Source organism: Tigriopus californicus, chromosome 11 (assembly GCF_007210705.1).
Source record: "Tigriopus californicus strain San Diego chromosome 11, Tcal_SD_v2.1, whole genome shotgun sequence".
Taxonomy (NCBI): domain Eukaryota; kingdom Metazoa; phylum Arthropoda; class Copepoda; order Harpacticoida; family Harpacticidae; genus Tigriopus; species Tigriopus californicus.
This window is the reverse complement of record NC_081450.1, coordinates 3,204,487-3,222,627: the sequence shown is the minus strand read 5'-3', so window position 1 is coordinate 3,222,627 and position 18,141 is coordinate 3,204,487. Positions and strand designations below refer to the sequence as shown.

The window sequence follows — 18,141 nt, the reverse complement described above, 5'->3', positions numbered from 1 at the left end:
GGGAGAAATTGTGGGAAATGATTTTTTTTTCTTCAAAGCTCACTTTTTTACACGTTTGTACTTTAATTTGCATCATTTTACATTTACTTTGCATTTTTTTCTGCATAGTTGACCAAAGAACGGTGTTTGTATTTAACCCTACTACTAAAGTAGGCCAAATCTAGCAACCCGTGCAGATAATTTAGTTGTACTTGGCCATAGACATATCTCTGCTTGAAACGTTGATATGGGAAGAGGTTCAATTGAAGTCTTGCATGTTTTATCAGATGTTCGGAGGGGATCATTCATTAATCAGGAATAGTTTTACTTAATCTTAATTGTTTCCAAAGCACGGCACTTGGTTTTTCTCGCACACCCTCTTTTTCCTCACTCTCATTAATGGTGAATGAGTATTATTATTGTGGATGAGTAACAGATAGGTCCTTTTAAAGTGCCGAATGTTTCACGAGAAGGTAAAATTTCAAACTTAAGCGGTCGAGGCTTTTAAACGATGGTGATTTGGTACAGGCAGCAAGCCTAAATGGAAGGGTATGGAGCAAATTCATATTTTTCCCATTTGCCTCCTTTGGACACATCATCTAGTCATGACACCAAACCGATTGATCAGGCCTTCCCGTGTCCAGATTAAGGATAGTTCTTTACCATTGATACACTGAGTCTCACAATAGCTTGACAAAGAGGATTGAGTTAGGAAGTTGACACACAAGGCGCTCTGACCACGTCAGCACTTATGATGTATGCTCAACTCCAATCAGATAGTGTTGAACTGTCGCTTAGTGCCAAAAGGTTCTCTATTTCAAGTAAGAGTTGAATGTAGATCTGGAGTGTGTCAATGGGTTGGTAGCTTTTAAAGTTGTAAAGTGAACGATCACGTACAATTTGACAAAATTTGCTTGGTAATATCTACTCTTGCGTTGGTAGTGTTTTAATGAATCTGTATTCGAATCTCTTTATTCTATCACAACTCCTCGATGGTGTGGTTGGCCATGGCATGTTGTGGATAGTTTCTTGCTTTCATCTCACCAGAACTTTTACTTGTCCATTATTAATCGCAAAACTGCTATCTGGTTCATTCCATCGACACAATTTCATTCAAGTGGTAGCTTGCCGTGTTTCCAATGATCAATACGGGCGATCAAGTTCGATTTCCGAACTTTAGTAATTGCTAAATTGGCATTTAGTTTTTGTCCTCATTGAACAAAGTTGGTTTTCGACTAAAAATATTGTCATAAGTACATCCTATACTTTGAAAACAAGAATGATTATTTATTTACAATCATTAGAGCCGTAAAAAATAGTCGATTAAATTTGCCAAAATAGCGGCTGAAAAAGCTGGGAAAAATGACGTAATAGTTTGGAAAAATGGCGAAATAGTTGATAAAATATGCGGAAAACAAGCATTGAGTTATGATTTCTGAGTTTTAGGCACAAGAAGCTAGACTACCAATTTAAAACCTCTGGACATTAGGCAAATCACAACGGGCCCAAAAAGGTAGCTAATTTGGATGTTGCTTTCCAAAAACTTTCAAAATTGAACGGTGTTCCCTTCAATCTGGTCAACCTGAAGAAATTGTTAAAAAATTACTTGGCAGTTATTAATTCCTATGTGAAGCTTTCCATCAATATCAGGTTCCAATGATCTTGGAGAGAAGGCTTCAATACATCAGAAAAGGAGAGCGAGACATGGCTAAGTACCTTCACAAAGCGTTTAAGGGTTTTCTTCGACCCGTAACTGCAGTACTACGCCGTGCAGCTTTGAGCTTTGTTCAGACAACTCCCTAGCCATTGAGTATGCCGTAGTTCTCCCTGGTTGGAAACATTACTACGTGATGGGGACGTCTGCCATTTTTTGCGTTTCATTGCGTCGAACGAAAATAGACAAAAATTCGAAAAATGGACCAAATGTGTGAAAACTGCAAAAAAGCTGGAAAAAGTCGAATGGACCCCAGATAGTCAAATAGACCCTAAAAAGTTGGAAAACGTGTTTTAAAAGCAATTCGACTATTTTTACAGCCACCAAAAAACAAAACATTGTTCAATAAGATAAATGAATAAGAAATTATGCCGTTGCCAATAAAAATCTAATGTATAGAACCACTTATCACAAGCAGCACTGAAAATTTCAGCTGGGGAAGTGAGTCATAGAAGAAGAAACATACAGAGCAAAAATAGAGTTTGTTCTGCTTTTATACTGCAGCTGAATGGTTAACTGGAAAAGTGTACCTCCAGCCGATTAAAGAGCAGCACCTGTAAGATCAGAAACCATACCCTATCAGCCATTGAGCTGTCGCCCATTCTCTCTGAAAACAAGTCCTACTGGCTAGCTCGTATCGCTCTCTATGGATGGAGTTTCATTAAAACAGAATAAGGTGACGAAAAAAGGTTAGGAGTCGCGAGTTACAAAAGGTCAATCTCCTTAGTAGAATAGTGCAATAAATGCCTTTTTCTTGCCTTGTAAAATCAGTAAACTTGTGAGGCTAAATTACTGGAATTATAATGTCTTGAAGGCATAATTAGGGTTCAGCAGCCATTCGTCACAAAATACAAGTTAAATGTAGACAAAGTCTGTCATTGGTTGAAAGTGAGGGCAAGCAAATTCAAAGGAGTAAGCCGTCCCTGTCAAAGTGAAGAGGCGAAAAAGACTGTAAATTCAACTTGAACGAAGAATTGCTATTTTCAAGCTCAAAGTTTCAAATGTTTCAGTCAATTATTTTGTCCAAAAATGTAACTACGATATGACATTTTGGTACCAGATTCAGAATCAATCACAATTTGAATCTTTTTTGCATGATGCTCCGGGCTAGAAGGACAAAACGTTCAGACCAGTACTTAAAGTTGAAACCAATGTCAACAAATCCCTAATGTACTGTAACCTTGATGATAGTCCGAATCAAAAAACTCCAAATTACCCCTATGCCGGATTTCCCACGAGATTCTCGCTTCTTTCATTCAATGACAATTTATCAAACAATACTGTAATGAGTTACTAAGATTAATGAAAAAGAATGTTTCACTTAACATGACTTTACTAAAGGATTTGTCAAAACCAAAATTAGTCACCCTTGGAAAATGATAAATTTTCGAAACTGCCGAGCTCCTATTCAAAGAGTACTTTGACAAATCTGAATAGAGATGAAGGAGACAAAATTTCTCCTGATTATGCATCAAAGTTGGCGGGATTTTTTTGAAAATTTCGAAAAGACTTTGGAAATATGAAAATAACTTAAACGTGGCGTATTGAGGACCCCATGCTCTTCGCTTTCATGTTCCATGTATACTAGGCTTTCATAATATCGAAAAAAACAGCTGCTGGGGACGGCCATAAATCTTGAAACGACGGCAATCCAACCGTGTTTACCTAATTGTGTCTGTACTGTCTGCTCTTACCCTCTTCAGTTTTTCATGTGCACTAAACAATTCTAGTCATATTCATTACGATTTTACTTTCTAGGCAACTATTTTTTGGCTTTGACCATTTTAAGTCTTCTTTTTATGCAATTGACAATGTCTGTATAATGTTTATGCATCATCTTTACATACATTTTTACGCGATGACATGACCAAGAATCGCAGTAAAGATATTATATCAATCAAGTTTATAAAGAGAGCGTAAAAAAGACGTTAGGTATTGATTCTTTTCCAAAGTATGATAATAAGTTACGCGCCGGTCGTATTGAATAATTTTGAAAAAATAACAAACCTTTGCCCTTTCTCAATAAATCAAGCAAGATTTTATATTTTGATATGAATGGTACGCACTCTGTTCTTTTTATTATATTTTAACACATGAACATTTATACACTTTCGACAGAGGCTTTTGGAGAGAGAAACAAGATGTGTAGATTCTACAAGACAATGGCCATTTGCGAAGTTCTGAAGAATGCCGATTCCAGTGTATGTAACCGAGTTTGTCAATCAAGTCCCGCTAGATCCCAAGTCAAGTATACTTCCATGTTCAACCACTTGCCCGACAAAAACTATTGCTTTTGCCTGCCGGATTGCCACATACGTTACGCCTACAATGCCAAGCTCAATGCTTATGCCAGCCTTTTTGAAAATAAGAAAAGCAATGATGTCTCTCATAATTGTTAGAATAGACAGGTTGCTGTTGTTTTCGTCTTCAAAATAAAACTAATTTCTTCGCATATGCTTTGGCAAATTTGACGATTCCATCATTTTCTTAGCACCACCCGCTACACAGAAACCCAGAAGTTTTTGATTACCACGCTGATAAATAAACTGACACACGCTTACATAAAAGGCAAGCAAAACAAGAAGGGCATCCGCAATACAGATTTTGGCAAACTAACCTATATTTTGGCACGCAAAAAGAACAATGTGGCACGCAAACAATTTGCCTTGCCGTTGCTGGGGATGGTTAGGCAATGAGATCCTTGGTTTAAGTTAGAGGGCTTGTCAGAGAAGCGACACTCACGAGATTTCTTAGTTTTTTTGGGCTCCCTCGCGGCTGCTTGGTGTGTGCGATGGGGATCGGCTTTGAACACATTTAGTTACGTGATTCTCAAAATCAAGTTCCGAATTCAGGGAGCCACTGTTCTGATGGCTCCTTTGTATGCTTAGGTTGGAACTGAGTAACGCAAGAGAAGTCCATCAGCCCGACACCCTGTTGCCCAACTACCAAAATGTGTTCAAAGCAAAGTCTCAAGCGACTTGTTTGGAGTGACTTTTCTCTGACAAGCCCTCTAGTTTAAGTGAACTTGTGTGGGTACAAAACAAAGACAAATCTGGAGTACTGTGGTCGTAAGAAGACCTCAGTTATTTGAAGCTCAGGTGACAATTTTACTTTTTGTTGGTTACTCTTAATGTATCAAATAATCTTTAGCAACTCAGGTAGAATCAAAGTTTCAAAATAATGAGTGTGAGGTTTCAACTTGGGAGATATGTATACGAACTAAAGCATCGTCATGAGAGAGTCACACCCTGACATCTCTATGTCCCAACGAGTTGCGACCATAGATCATATAACGACTAGATGTCGCATTGGTCCTCAGTGCATAGGAAAATGGATTTTGTGTCAACAACTCTGTACACCAAAAAAGAGGAGGGTGACTGCCTGATCAATAGTAACGACCTACAAACGCTGGGTCGTCAACGAAAGCAATCAGTGACAAACTCACTCAGAATCTAGCCACGCTGGCCAATGAAAAAACTTGAGTCACTGTACACCAAAATGTATGTACCAGCTGATGAAGGTAAGTGTTCGCATTTTTCCTCGCCCTATGCGAGTCTAGTCATTATATGATCTGTGGTTGCGACCGGTATGGAATAGAGACCCTGGTCCCTAGTATGGAACAGACGCCGTAGGCGCATTCTCTTCTCTGTAGATAACACAATGCTCCTACTGAATATAAAGCATTCTACTATGGCTTACTCTCGCCACACGAACTCTATTCATGTCATAGTTAGCAAAAATATCGTAACTTAGTTCGAGCAATGCATGGCGACCGTGCCATTCCTTACACGCCTTCAATGCCCTACTCAAATTTCTATCAATTCCCTTTTGACGATATTCAGCAGAAACCCTTCCGACAATCTCAATAATTTTCTGGTGGAGTCTCGGATAAATCATTGAGGACAATCGACATGGTGATCTTCTGTCCAGTTTTGAAGTCATCGGATCATGATCTTCACAGAAAAAAGGCTTCCTACCAGACGATGATGTTCCATAAATAGAATACTTCGAGACACAAAGTGTAGGTCAAAAACATGAACAAGGAGCAAATTGTGATCTAATTCTAGCTTTGTGATCCATGACTTTTGTCAAAGAGTTGTTTTTTTTTTGCTCAATGTTATTTTGCAGGACACTCCCCTTATAATCTCTCTCAAAGACCCTTGCTCAAAATCATCAACTTTCAATCAATGAACTTTGATTTTATGAAGATGCGATTTCGAGACTAGTAACCATATGTGCCGAGGGACCATTTTTACATTTTCCACTCATTTTGATTGATTGATTCCGTCCAAAAAATAGAATGAAGTTTCAGATTGCTCACGAGGTTGAGTGGTTCGAAGTTTTTGTCATTCACTTTGGATCCTTCACTCGGAAGTGTAAACAAGTTCATCCTTTGGCCCCGTTCGTTGAACATGTCGGAATATGTATCGATCGTGGTCGGTCGGAAAGCTTCGAAGTGAATTGTGATTACGAGGAGGTCGGGTTACGGGCCCAAAGAAAAATCTTGTTGACGGATTGGAAGCCTATGATAAGAATGATGACTTTCGTGGTGCATCGGTCCTCCTCCCACCAGATGTAGAAATGCCAAATTGGGGACCTGGCTGAATCATGAATCTTCAAAATGTTCAATCGTTTAAAAATATCAGAATATTTCGTTTTGCTCCCGCTATCTAACCAACGGCACTTTTCGGCAACGAAACTAATCCTTTCATGGCAGAGGAATGTCCAAAGTACTTGACCATTTTCTTATTGTTCTTGTTATTGATCAATGGTGAGCACTATTGTACATGTTGTATCATGGTTTCGTATCAATTCATAGGTACAGGAGAAAAAAAATAGAAATTGCATTGATTGGCCAACCTCTAAAATTTGGGCCTTACCGCTAAGCTTGTCATTAATCTGCAGCCTAACCTTGTACGGCACTCTGCACATCATTTTGACGTATTCTGACAAAAGGCCTTTCTATTTCTGAGTTCTGACTGATTGATAATTTCTTTCCCAAAGCACTACATTTTGCCACACAAATCCAAGACTAGTGGTAACATAAGCCAGGAGCCACAAAGAAATCAGCGGAGGTGCATAACAGTTAGACATTAAATGGATCTTTTGAATTTTGGAGCGACAAATAGGAAAGGTGATTTAGGAGCTTTAGAGTCTTCTCCAAGGGCATTCCCTAAACGACAAATCATTTTTGGCCCTTTTCTGCGAAGCCGAGCCAATTGTCAAAAATGGACATCTGACCTTGAACTCCGATCCTAACGACCCTTCTTCCCTGAAGAAAACCGACAGATTGTAGCATATATCTTATATTCGGCCACAACTTGTGAGAAATTCAAATGGGGACGGAAGGTCTCCAACCGAAACCGACTCAACCTATCTAATCAACAGATATTGACTCGACTTCTTAGCCCATTCCATGTCAAATCCTTTGCAAAAGACACCTCCATCCTGTGTGATTTGCTAACCTAACGCATTCATTGAATTTTGCCAATGATTTATTATGATATCTAACAAACTAGGTTTTGGCATCTCATCACCTAGGCATTGTGGGGATTATTTCGTGGGGTCTCTGTTGCAGACCTTCCGTGCTTAATGAGGATTCGTCAACTTGACAATGATCAAAAGCTAGATTAAAGCTACAGCTATTGGACCTAATCTCAGAGAAGGTACTAAGATATTGGAATTAAAGTCAAAACAAAGACGAAGAAGCCAGTTAGCACATGAAATCTCTTATATTCAGTGCAAAAGGTTTGTATTAGTCAACAGTGACTAGGAGTGACCCATTTCACTTCACGTATGAATCTTAAACTCTTTTCCAGTAGTTGCTGTCGACAAGTCAGGATGTAAGAAATGCTTCAGGTGGATGATGTTGGTGGTGTTGTTGTTAGGCAACGGCTTAATGACGGTAGCCATAACCGTAAGCGGAGCGGTAGCCGTAAGCGGGATAGCCGTAGCCGTAGCTTCGGTATCCGTAAGCGGGCTCAGCCTCGGCCTCTCGCTTGTGAACACGACCGTATCCGTATCCGTAAGCGGGAGAAGCATAACCATAAGCACGGCCATAACCGTAACCGTGAGACACATATCCACCATAACCATAACGAGCCTCAGGCTCAGCCACAGCAACGGCATCAGCCTCAGCCTCGGCCTCACGCTTGTGGAAGCGGGCACCATAGCCATAAGAGTGACCATAACCATAAGCGGGATAGGAGTGGCCGTAGCCATAGGCGGGGTAGCCATAGCCGGGCTCAGCTTCGGCATCAGCCTCGGCCTCACGCTTGTGAACGCGACCGTAGCCGTAGCCGTAGCCGTGTCCGTATCCATGGCCATAACCGTAGCCAAGGCTTCGGTGTCCGTATCCGTAACCATATCCAGGCTCGGCAGAGACGGCAGCAGCCAAAAGGACAGCAAGGCAGAGGAACTGAAGTAGAGGCAAACAACACTCATTTCAGACCATTGTTCACAATAACCAATTTCTTATTGGCAAAACCTAATACGAACTTGTTGAGAGACTTACGGATTTCATGATGATTGTTGAGTGGATGACTTTGTCGGCAGCAAAGTGTAGCTAGAAGATTCAGTGAGACTGTGCCATACACCAATGGTCTCGCTCCTTTTATACTTCATCTCGTTTAGATGGCCGGCGATGGAGGGTGTGCGACGTTTCCACTGTTAAACCAACGTTAATCTAGGAATGATTTGAAGAATGGTGGGTATCTTTGTCCTCGTTGCAATATGATGAACCATGCAAGACATACTGTTTGTGATATCTTTTGTCTTTAGGGTTAATCCTGAAGGGATGTACGAGTACACCTTAATATAATTTGTGCAATCTTATATTGCTAGGAGAGAGTTCAGTGAAAAAGAAACTGTAACACAATATTTTTATCTTTGTTTATATTCTCGTTTCATGAAAATACGGAGTTGAATTTTGGCGACCTTTAAATAAGTAAGTTTTCTTATTCATTTTTTTTATTTAGCATGTTGCAACATGCTGCATGTCATGCGAAGCACAACCGTAAGTTTATATTTTTTTTAGTATAAGGCGATTTCTCTTTGAAATATTTTTCAAGGTTAAATATTTTCGTGACGAGGACAAAAAGGACCAAAAAGCGTCCAGCTGATAATAAAATAGTTTTGTCCCTTGTGAAATTGATCCGAAGTAGAAACTACAAACTAATTAGTGAATTAATTAAATGTTCATTTCAAATATTTTGCTAGTCTGGAGGAGTTTTTTCCTGGTGTTTTTGTCGAAATTTGCCCCAAAAAGGGCTTTTTTAACTTGTTCCTGTCATCACATCCATACATGAAAATTAATATTGAAGCTTTGTGTTTTTGTTCACGTTTTGTTACATTTTGAGCAATGCTTTTGTACCATCTGGCCTTGGAAATATGCCCTACCTCCATTGCTACGTTTTTGCATCCTGATCTTACCACATTGTGCAGCATCAATATAGATAGGTTACAAACTATCCTTTTTGTACCTATCACTTTCGGACTGCACAACCAAGGCAAATCCAACCATGAAATCAAAGTGGCCATAAATAATTTGTAGAGTCCAAGAATTTTATTACAAATACAATTAAGCGTTATCATGAACTTGGTACAAGGTCAAACGTCAGAACGGATAACCGATCCTTTGGGCTATGCTATGTGAGGCGTTTTAGAGGCAAAACCCAGGCACACCTTGCATCCAAATTTGGGTGCTTTGAGGACGTCCATCAGTCAGCAGTGGGACAATATTTCCTCAACCTTCAATTCAATAAGCTGCAGGGCTTTCAAGCAGCGTGTTGAGGCCTTCATTGCAGCTAAAGGGGGACCACATTGAAAAGCAAAAGCCGTGGGCCAATCTTCCACAAATAACGTTTTTGGCATTTTTCGACTGCACTCTTCTTTTTTCTCGATGAAATTTTATCTGTTCAGAGTAAATATCGGAAAAATCCACTTCTCAACTCTGAAAATGAAAGTACTAGAACATTTCTGTGGGAAAAATGAAAACAATGGCCAAATGATACAATTGAGTGTACTTTTGACGGTAACATATTCTACAAATATTAACAAGTTACCAAAAAAGATAATGACATAGTCTACGTAAGGGGCGCATAATATTTCAATTTATGACCCTTGGGAGGAGGAAGAGCAAGACATTTTCAAAGTAGTTGAGATCATAGTTTTGAAAATTCAATATAGTTGAAAAACATTTGCAATGCAGTGAGTCTCGCACAATAAGATTGGTTAGGGTGTGCTGAGGGCAGAGAATGATTGGAAATCTTTGATCATAGCCTATTTGAGCTCTGCTCAAGCGCCCTTGTGCTCTCAAAACGCCCATTTGGTCCAAGTAGATTGAAACCTCAAGGAGTCGTGAAGATTTTGAAAATATCCTCCCCCTGTTGAGGGGCGTTAGCTCATCTGGGAACATTCCTTGCTGGGCTGATTTTATCACGTCACCCAATGTTCATTCAGGGTTGCCTTTCTTCGAGGTCTGGATAGCATCCTCAAGAGTTCGTTCGTCCCTGGCTATTTGGGGCTCCAAGGCTGCATGTGCATTCACAAACTTGTCCTTGACTTCATCAGTGGTAGGCTGGAGGTACGTGTTCCCTGACCAATGATCAATTTCCTTTTCCAGGAATGATAGCCTATTGGGCCACAGTCCAGTCAGCGTCGGGGCCAAGCTGGCTCTAGTTGCAAGATCAGCCGGATTATGAATTCCGGGTATGTGACGCCATTCAAGCGTCTAAGTCAAAGTTTCGATCTCCCCCACTCGACGGACACAAATGGTTTGTAAATGTGGGCCGGATTTGTGATCCAAGCTCAAACAACTTGGCTATCCGTCCAATATAACTTTGAATCGATCTGGAACCGGAAGGTCCGCCGCAAGTAGTTCGCCAAGCGAGATCCCAATACTGCTCCTTGAAGCTCTAGTTTGGGAATAGTCTTGTTTTTTGGGGGCGATACCCTAGTTTTGGAGCATATTAGCCTGATCATAGTGTTCCCGTGATTGTCCCGACTCCTCAGATACGCAACCGCAGCAAACGCTTGCTCAGATGCGTCGCAAAAGATATGCAATTGTTCATCTATTTGGTCAACTCCCAGGGGCAGTAGGCAACGTGGGAATTCCACTCTTGGGAGCTCCTTCAAGCCATCAGTCCACTCTGACCATCAACGTTTGAACAACGAGCTCCTTCATTTTGATTTTGCCAGACACGGTAATGGGTGAAACAATGCCTTGGGGATCGATTTGTCCTGCTAGCTTACTGAGTACTCCTGGGCGAGAAGAAAACAAATTCGCTCTTCAGATCCACACTACACTGAACGTCACACAATTCTTCTAAGTGTTCCAGGTTCATGCAAGGACTTTTGCATCATTTACATGCAAAGAAACTTGTTCCGCCACGGTCCCTCCGATTGATTTCGGTACCTGCTTGTCATTGGCCCTCCAACCATGCAAATGAAAATTCCCTTCCATCAACACGGCCTTTCGGAAGCTAGGGTGATCGCATGAGATTCGTTGCTGAAGCTATCTAAGAAGTCGTCCACATAGAATTGGGTCTTCACAACCTTCTTGACCTCATCAGAACAACTAGTGTCATCTGTTGTATTTTGGAGAGTACTAATCGCCAAACATGGTGACTGGGAGTCGTCGAACACCACGCCGGTCATTTGGAAGATCTAGGCAGGCCTGTCACTTGACTCACGACAAAGGAAGCGATGATATCTTGCGTCCTCCTCGTTCATTGCAATTCTAGAGAACATTGCTGTGACATCCGCCGTCACCGTCACCTTTTGTTCTCTGAATCAAAGAAGTACATATAATAGGCCGCATATAATGTTCCTGTTAACAGGTAATCATTAAGACTCTTTCCGTGAAATTTGGCAGCCGAATCAAACACCACTCGAACCTTCTTCCCGTCCTTCTTCCACACGCCATGGTGCGGAAAAAATCCTTGTTTTGGATGAGCAATTTCCATTGGATCGTCTACAAACGTGGCATATCTCCTCTCAATCGTTGTTTTCATTGAATTAACATGTGCCTGGTGAAACCGAGGATCAAGGACAAACCTTCTCTCCAGCCCTTCCAACCGTCTTTCAGCCCATTGGCGGTTGTTTTTTGGGCTTCCCTATTCCAGGGATCCAAGGGAGACTAACCTCAAATCTAGGACCACTCTTACGTTTCTCGATCCATCCCTGAAACAACTTAAGGGCAAATTGGCCTAGCAAGAAGTAACTGGGTAGACCGTCTTTTCCTTCGGCTCCATACGACTCAGTAGTAAAGAACTGATTCAGACATTCATCTAAGCGAGCCTCCTGGATAGGCTCGAATGTTGATTGATTGAAGAGGGTGATTCCACCTAATTTTGAGGACTCTTTTCCGATTTGTCCCCGGCATATCCATCCAAGGCGAGATCGCAAGGTGTAGGGGTCTCCTTATGATCTCCGACGAAACTCTAAAGGTTCAATGAAATGACCGTTGTCCAAATTTTTCAGTATCTGGACCTCATTTTTGTTGGTGGACAAATCCAACTTCTTGAGATGATCCCAATGGGTCTTGATGTTCTCCCATGAAGATCCCTTTAGACCTTGGCACACGTTGGAATGCAATCTGGCGCTGATTTGGAACCCTTCACCGTCTGCCCTAGACATATTTAATATTAGGATCTTTGATTTGAGCTCAGTGGAACCGGACGCTCCGTGGACTATCAATCTTTCTTCCTTGCCTTTGGTTACACCAATCTGCTTTAAAGCACCCTGAGTAATAAAGGTCGTGTCAGAGCCTTCGTCAATTAAAGCATTCAGGACCACATTTCCATTTGGTACAAGACCCTGGATATCCACCATGCCCAAGATAACGTTCAAGCTGGTATTGGAGCTATGGGTGGAGGCACTTCCACCAGACTCCAAAGCAACACGGCTCGACGTACCCTATTTGTGAATCAAGGAATGATGATGTTTAGGGCAGCCTTTCACCCGCATCTTGTATTTGATCAACAACTGGCCACTGAGTGGCCATGTCTCAGGCAACTGAAGCATAGGTTCCTTGACATGACAAGGTCCATCCTGTCATGTACATAGAGTCATGGCTTTGAACGATGAACAATCAACAATCCTGTGATCCCTTGAACACTTGGGACAGGAACTCGTGCTTGTCACATAAGCATTTGTCTTGCTCTTGAGATGGTGATGGGCTCCTTCTCTGGCATACGCACCTTGTGAGTGATTCTCGGAAAAACGTCTCAGCTTTTTAACTCCCTGTAAAAGCTACATGCTTAAGCCTATTAGTTTTTCTTGATCTGGAAGGCGCTCTGCTTAATTGTTCCACGCAAAAAATATCTCTTGATCCAATTTTATTTCAATCAACCGCACCAAGTGACCCCATAGAGCCCTTGCCAATCATATCACAGATCGTGAGAAGGGGTCCCTGGAGAGCAAAGGCAAATTTAAACAGACTTACTAAATCCTTGGGTTTAACCTTGGGAAAGTTCTCGATCTCTTTTTGGTGCGATTCTACCAATAATAATGGGTCTCCATAGACCTCGCCAATCACTCGAAGAGATTCCAAATAATACTCTTTCGAATTTCCGTACCCAGAAATGAGCAATCGCGCTTCATCCTCATGAGAGGCCTTGATGATCCTCATTTTTTCTACTGGTGACTTGTTCGTTTCGTGTACCAGGGCTTGGAAAGCGTTTGACAAATCTTCAAATTGAGTAATGTCTCCTCTAAACTTGGGCATCTTCACCTCGATTGTTGATCTCGCTCCAGAACTGAATCCCGTGGTTTCGTGAGAAGCAGAAGTCATCCACGACGGTCTGGGTTCGCCTGACCCAATTCTGTAGCCGTTCTCAAAGGCGGGGGTATCTCTTTGTTCATTTTCAATCCCACGATTAACTCCAGTCCCTCGCCATCCAAGGTTCACCGGTAAATGGGTAGTTGCATGGCTCTCATCAACCCTTGTTCCCAGGTGGACTCTTTTGACCTTGTCCTGTACTATGCAGGATCCGTGGGTGTTGGATCTCATTCGTCCACTGTCTTTCTCAATTGCTTCGAAGTCTCTTAGATCAGCTTGATCATCACCATTTATCGTGGTCGCCTCATTTTCTTGGCGTCATGGAGATAATCCTCGACCACCCAGCACACATCTTCATTCAGGCCTGAAGCAATATGGTCATGGATGATGGTCTTCAATTCGATCAGTGTGGCCTCAGCTTCAGCAACTTTCATCCGCGTCCTGGATTTCACGGTTGTCCCATTCAGGTAGGCGTTAAGATCATTAATGGTCCTAGTGATTGCTCTCTTTTTGTTGGCCATATCACGCCGAACCTCCATTGCAATGCTCAATGAAGGCGTGGGTGCCGTGGCCATGTCCAACCCACCCTCCATGGATGGATTGTCAAGGGAATTTTTCCCATCCATAACCGCCAGATGCGTTCGTCGTGTCCGTCACGAGAACTCCAGTTTTTTCCCCGAATCCGGCACTAAGGACCAGTCAATGGTCGGTTGTTTTCCCCTCCGGTGCCGGTTAAAAAATCGTTGTTGAGAATAAGCGAGTCTTTGTAACTCATTATCCGTTGCTCCAGATAAATAATCAATAATTACGTGTTTCACATTTCATCGATATCTGATGAGCAGTTTTGAAGGCGTATGTGAAATTGTGGCTCAATGTAAAGCCATGGCATGTGTTACGGCGATAAAGCACGCTTTCTAAATTTTCAGAGCATTCATTGAGAGCCGATTATCAGACATTACGAATATCTATTTTGATATCTGCCCTCGATTCCAGGGTTGACCAGGGCAACCCTGATGTTGATGTATGACTCAAAAATGTCCTTGATTGTTGAGGAGATCAAACCATATAAAAAAGAACTATTGTAAGGTTGATAAAGGCTACAGCTCTGCGAGCAAATCGAACGCAGTCTGATGTCAAAAGTTTAACCAACAAAAAGATAAAGAAGTCAGTTGGCACATAAAATCTCTTATATTCAGTGCAAAAGGTTTGTATTAGTCAACAGTGACTAGGAGTGACCCATTTCACTTCACGTATGAATCTTAAACTCTTTTCCAGTAGTTGCTGTCGACAAGTCAGGATGTAAGAAATGCTTCAGGTGGATGATGTTGGTGGTGTTGTTGTTAGGCAACGGCTTAATGACGGTAGCCATAACCGTAAGCGGAGCGGTAGCCGTAAGCGGGATAGCCGTAGCCGTAGCTTCGGTATCCGTAAGCGGGCTCAGCCTCGGCCTCTCGCTTGTGAACACGACCGTATCCGTATCCGTAAGCGGGAGAAGCATAACCATAAGCACGGCCATAACCGTAACCGTGAGACACATATCCACCATAACCATAACGAGCCTCAGGCTCAGCCACAGCAACGGCATCAGCCTCAGCCTCGGCCTCACGCTTGTGGAAGCGGGCACCATAGCCATAAGAGTGACCATAACCATAAGCGGGATAGGAGTGGCCGTAGCCGTAGGCGGGGTAGCCATAGCCGGGCTCAGCTTCGGCATCAGCCTCAGCCTCACGCTTGTGAACGCGACCGTAGCCGTAGCCGTAGCCGTGTCCGTATCCATGGCCATAACCGTAGCCAAGGCTTCGGTGTCCGTATCCGTAACCGTATCCAGGCTCCGCAGAGACGGCAGCAGCCAAAAGGACGGCGAGGCAAAGGAACTGCATAAAAAGCAAAGAACACGTATTTCAGACTATTGTTCATAATATTAACCAATTTCTTATTGGCAGAAACCTAATATGAACTTGTTGAGAGACTTACGGATTTCATGATGATAGTTGAGTGGGTGACTTTGTCGGCAGCAAAGTGTAGCTAGAAGATTCAGTGAGACTGTGCCATTCACCAATAGTCTTGCTCGTTTTATACTCAATTGCCCTCCGTCAGTCAGTCGGCGGCGATGGAGGGTGTGCGGCTGGCTTTTCCCCCGGTTAAACCAACGTCAATTGAGGAATGAATTGAAGAACGGTGAAGATCTTTGTTCTCCGAGTACTTCAACACTGTGGCTGAATATCTTTGAAAGTTGCAACGCAATTCACAAAAAAACATCTTTTATTTGAGTGCCTTGCATGCTTTAAGTAATTGACTTATTTTTATTGTAACGAGTTTATTTTATTTGAATTTAATTTTTTTGATTCAATGTGCCAATTTACACTTTTGGTGTGCTATAACTTTTTTTGTGTGCTCACCTTCGTGTGCCTCTTTATTGTTCTGGTGTGATACTTTTAATTCAGCCCCGAAATGGATTGCTTACCATTTTCAAAATAAGCTTGTGGCACTGTGCAGTGTTGGCAAAGGATATCAAGCTAGAAGGCCTTGTTATATGCTCATATTGGAATCAATGGTTTCCCTCCACTTCACTTGAAACTGATAGTTATGTAAAATGGAGCCACCCGTGGCAAGGCGTTTTCTGAGGTTTTTTTTCAGGTTTCGAACTCTTGTTGCAGACTATTCGTAAAATGCGACAAAAATGTTGCTCTTATGTCGTGCAGAAATTCGGCAGGGTCGCTCTAACCGATTTTCCTCGCATTGTTTTGGTTCAGATCGTTCGTACATCCAAATCGTCGATCGTAGAGATCTTTGAGGCACAAAGTATGCCTCAATTTCAAATCCACAAAGGCCCATCTCAGGGGCACTAAGAGGAAGATACAGCAGTTGTCTCAACCTCATTGTTTAGTCTCTCAACGGGCTTACCCCACCCCTCTCCTCTCTCCTTTCCTCTTTCCCTCCCATTGTTCCCCTCCCTCTCCTCCAACCTCATCCTCAATTCCTTTAACCTCTCTTCTGCCCAAACTTTGTAGCCCTAATTCCCCCTCTGGTCGTCATGAGCCCAACCATGAACAACAGTACACTGAAAATTTAGAAACTATTGAACTGGGGATGAACATGACAAGTTTTACGTTGTAGCTCAAGAAGGTTGTAATAGAGGAATTCTCGTCTCCTCTTTTTTCTTTGGTTCAAATTTTCAGTCGTCCAAGTTGAAGTTAAGCTAAACAGGTGACACAACATGGGCGAACAAAGAAAGTTGACTTGTGTGAATAAGAATTACAAGTGAAAGGAATTCGCTTAAATTTCCAAAATATATTTGATGTCAGCGGTTGCCAGAAACATCCAAGCACTCCTTGACAGTGAATGAAAGGTGTTTTAACCACTACTGAGCGAAAAAGAGCCAAAACTGTAGCACGATCCTTGAATTCCAATGTCATTAATCTTGAATTATAAACAGTTCGGTAAGTGAAAACTGGAGCGTAATGGCTGGAAATGATCAGCAGTAGCTTCTTTGAAAGGATGGAGGGTAAAAACCGATCCAAGATAAGGCCTAAATTACCTTTTTAGTCCGGTTTCTTAATGAGACCAAAGCCTACCGAGGTATCCGACGACATTTGGAAAGACCTCCAGTTAAATTGAGACCTCCATGGCCAAACGCATCGTTTATATCGTATGCTCAGGTGGCGGCCAGAGTTCCTTCTCTTCCTCTTTCACCCTCTCATGTCCCAGGATTTAGGGTCAATTGTAGTGTCCGTAGAGGCTTGATGTGCGTTTTGAGAGCACCTTTAAGCCCTCGAGAATCCAGGCTAGTTAAAACAATGAAGTCCAACTCTCTTCTTTTTCGGACTCCTTCATTGTTCAATTTGCTGCCTTCAAATACTCGTTGGTCGTATGTAGGCCTTATTGATCCGGTAAGATCTTTCAAGTCAGACTTGGACAAAATTTTAAGTAGCATTTCAGATCAACCCTACATTCAAGGCTAGCTCGGTCTGCCAACTCAAATTTGTTGGTAGACCAAATATCATATAAAGATTTAAAGGTAATAAGTAGACGAATTATAACCTTTTATTTTAATATTACTGGGGATTGCAATCCTTGCAGCGGTTAGAAAAGCCCGTGAATAACCAAACCAAAGAAAGTAGAAACTAGCAAGGGATCCATTTGCAATGCCATGAAATTGCTACATTTCATTCAACTATTCATTATTGCTTGTTCTAATTGCTTCTCAGTACAAAACTGTTTATCGTTGTGTGTTGGCTAACATGAAATTGATTGAAATGGTCGGTGCATGTAGAGGGACTAGGTTGCAATCTTCAAGCAAAGATAGTTTTGCATCAATTTCCTTCTATTTCCCCTCACACATTTGTGAGGGGATTTTTTTTTCTAACCAAGTCACAAATTTCAAAAAATGCAAAAGTTTTCAGAATATAAAAGCTAGACGGCTGTTGAGGTTGATAAATAAAAATATTCACTGCAGCCCTTGCGAATGCCAACATTTGAAGTATGATGGGAAAGTACTGGCAAGCGCAATTGCCAGTTGTTACATTTTCCCTTGCGCAGCTGACCAAGGAATACGTCATCGTAAAGGCTTGTAAAGTGGTGAAGATTTCTCTTCCCCGCGTACTCTTGTCTTACGACCCTTGATCGACACGAGATATATTAAAATTGTAACAAGGTATATTTCACA

At 41.9% G+C, this 18,141-nt stretch overlaps 2 protein-coding genes across 2 annotated transcripts; both read right to left on the bottom strand.

Annotated features, from left to right (window-relative positions):
* Positions 1–7,406: 7,406 nt before the first annotated feature.
* On the bottom strand, positions 7,407–8,286 carry LOC131890147 (shematrin-like protein 1). The gene is made up of 2 exons (XM_059239439.1): positions 8,208–8,286; positions 7,407–8,111 (listed from the first exon to the last, which is right to left on the bottom strand). The coding sequence occupies exons 1-2, from the start codon at positions 8,214–8,216 to the stop codon at positions 7,590–7,592; spliced, it is 531 nt and encodes a 176-aa protein (XP_059095422.1). The 5' UTR covers positions 8,217–8,286; the 3' UTR covers positions 7,407–7,589.
* Positions 8,287–14,640: 6,354 nt separating this feature from the next.
* LOC131890850 (shematrin-like protein 1) lies at positions 14,641–15,585 on the bottom strand. The gene is made up of 2 exons (XM_059240292.1): positions 15,450–15,585; positions 14,641–15,349 (listed from the first exon to the last, which is right to left on the bottom strand). Exons 1-2 carry the CDS (start codon positions 15,456–15,458, stop codon positions 14,828–14,830), a joined length of 531 nt encoding a protein of 176 aa, XP_059096275.1. The 5' UTR covers positions 15,459–15,585; the 3' UTR covers positions 14,641–14,827.
* Between the last annotated feature and the right edge of the window lie 2,556 nt (positions 15,586–18,141).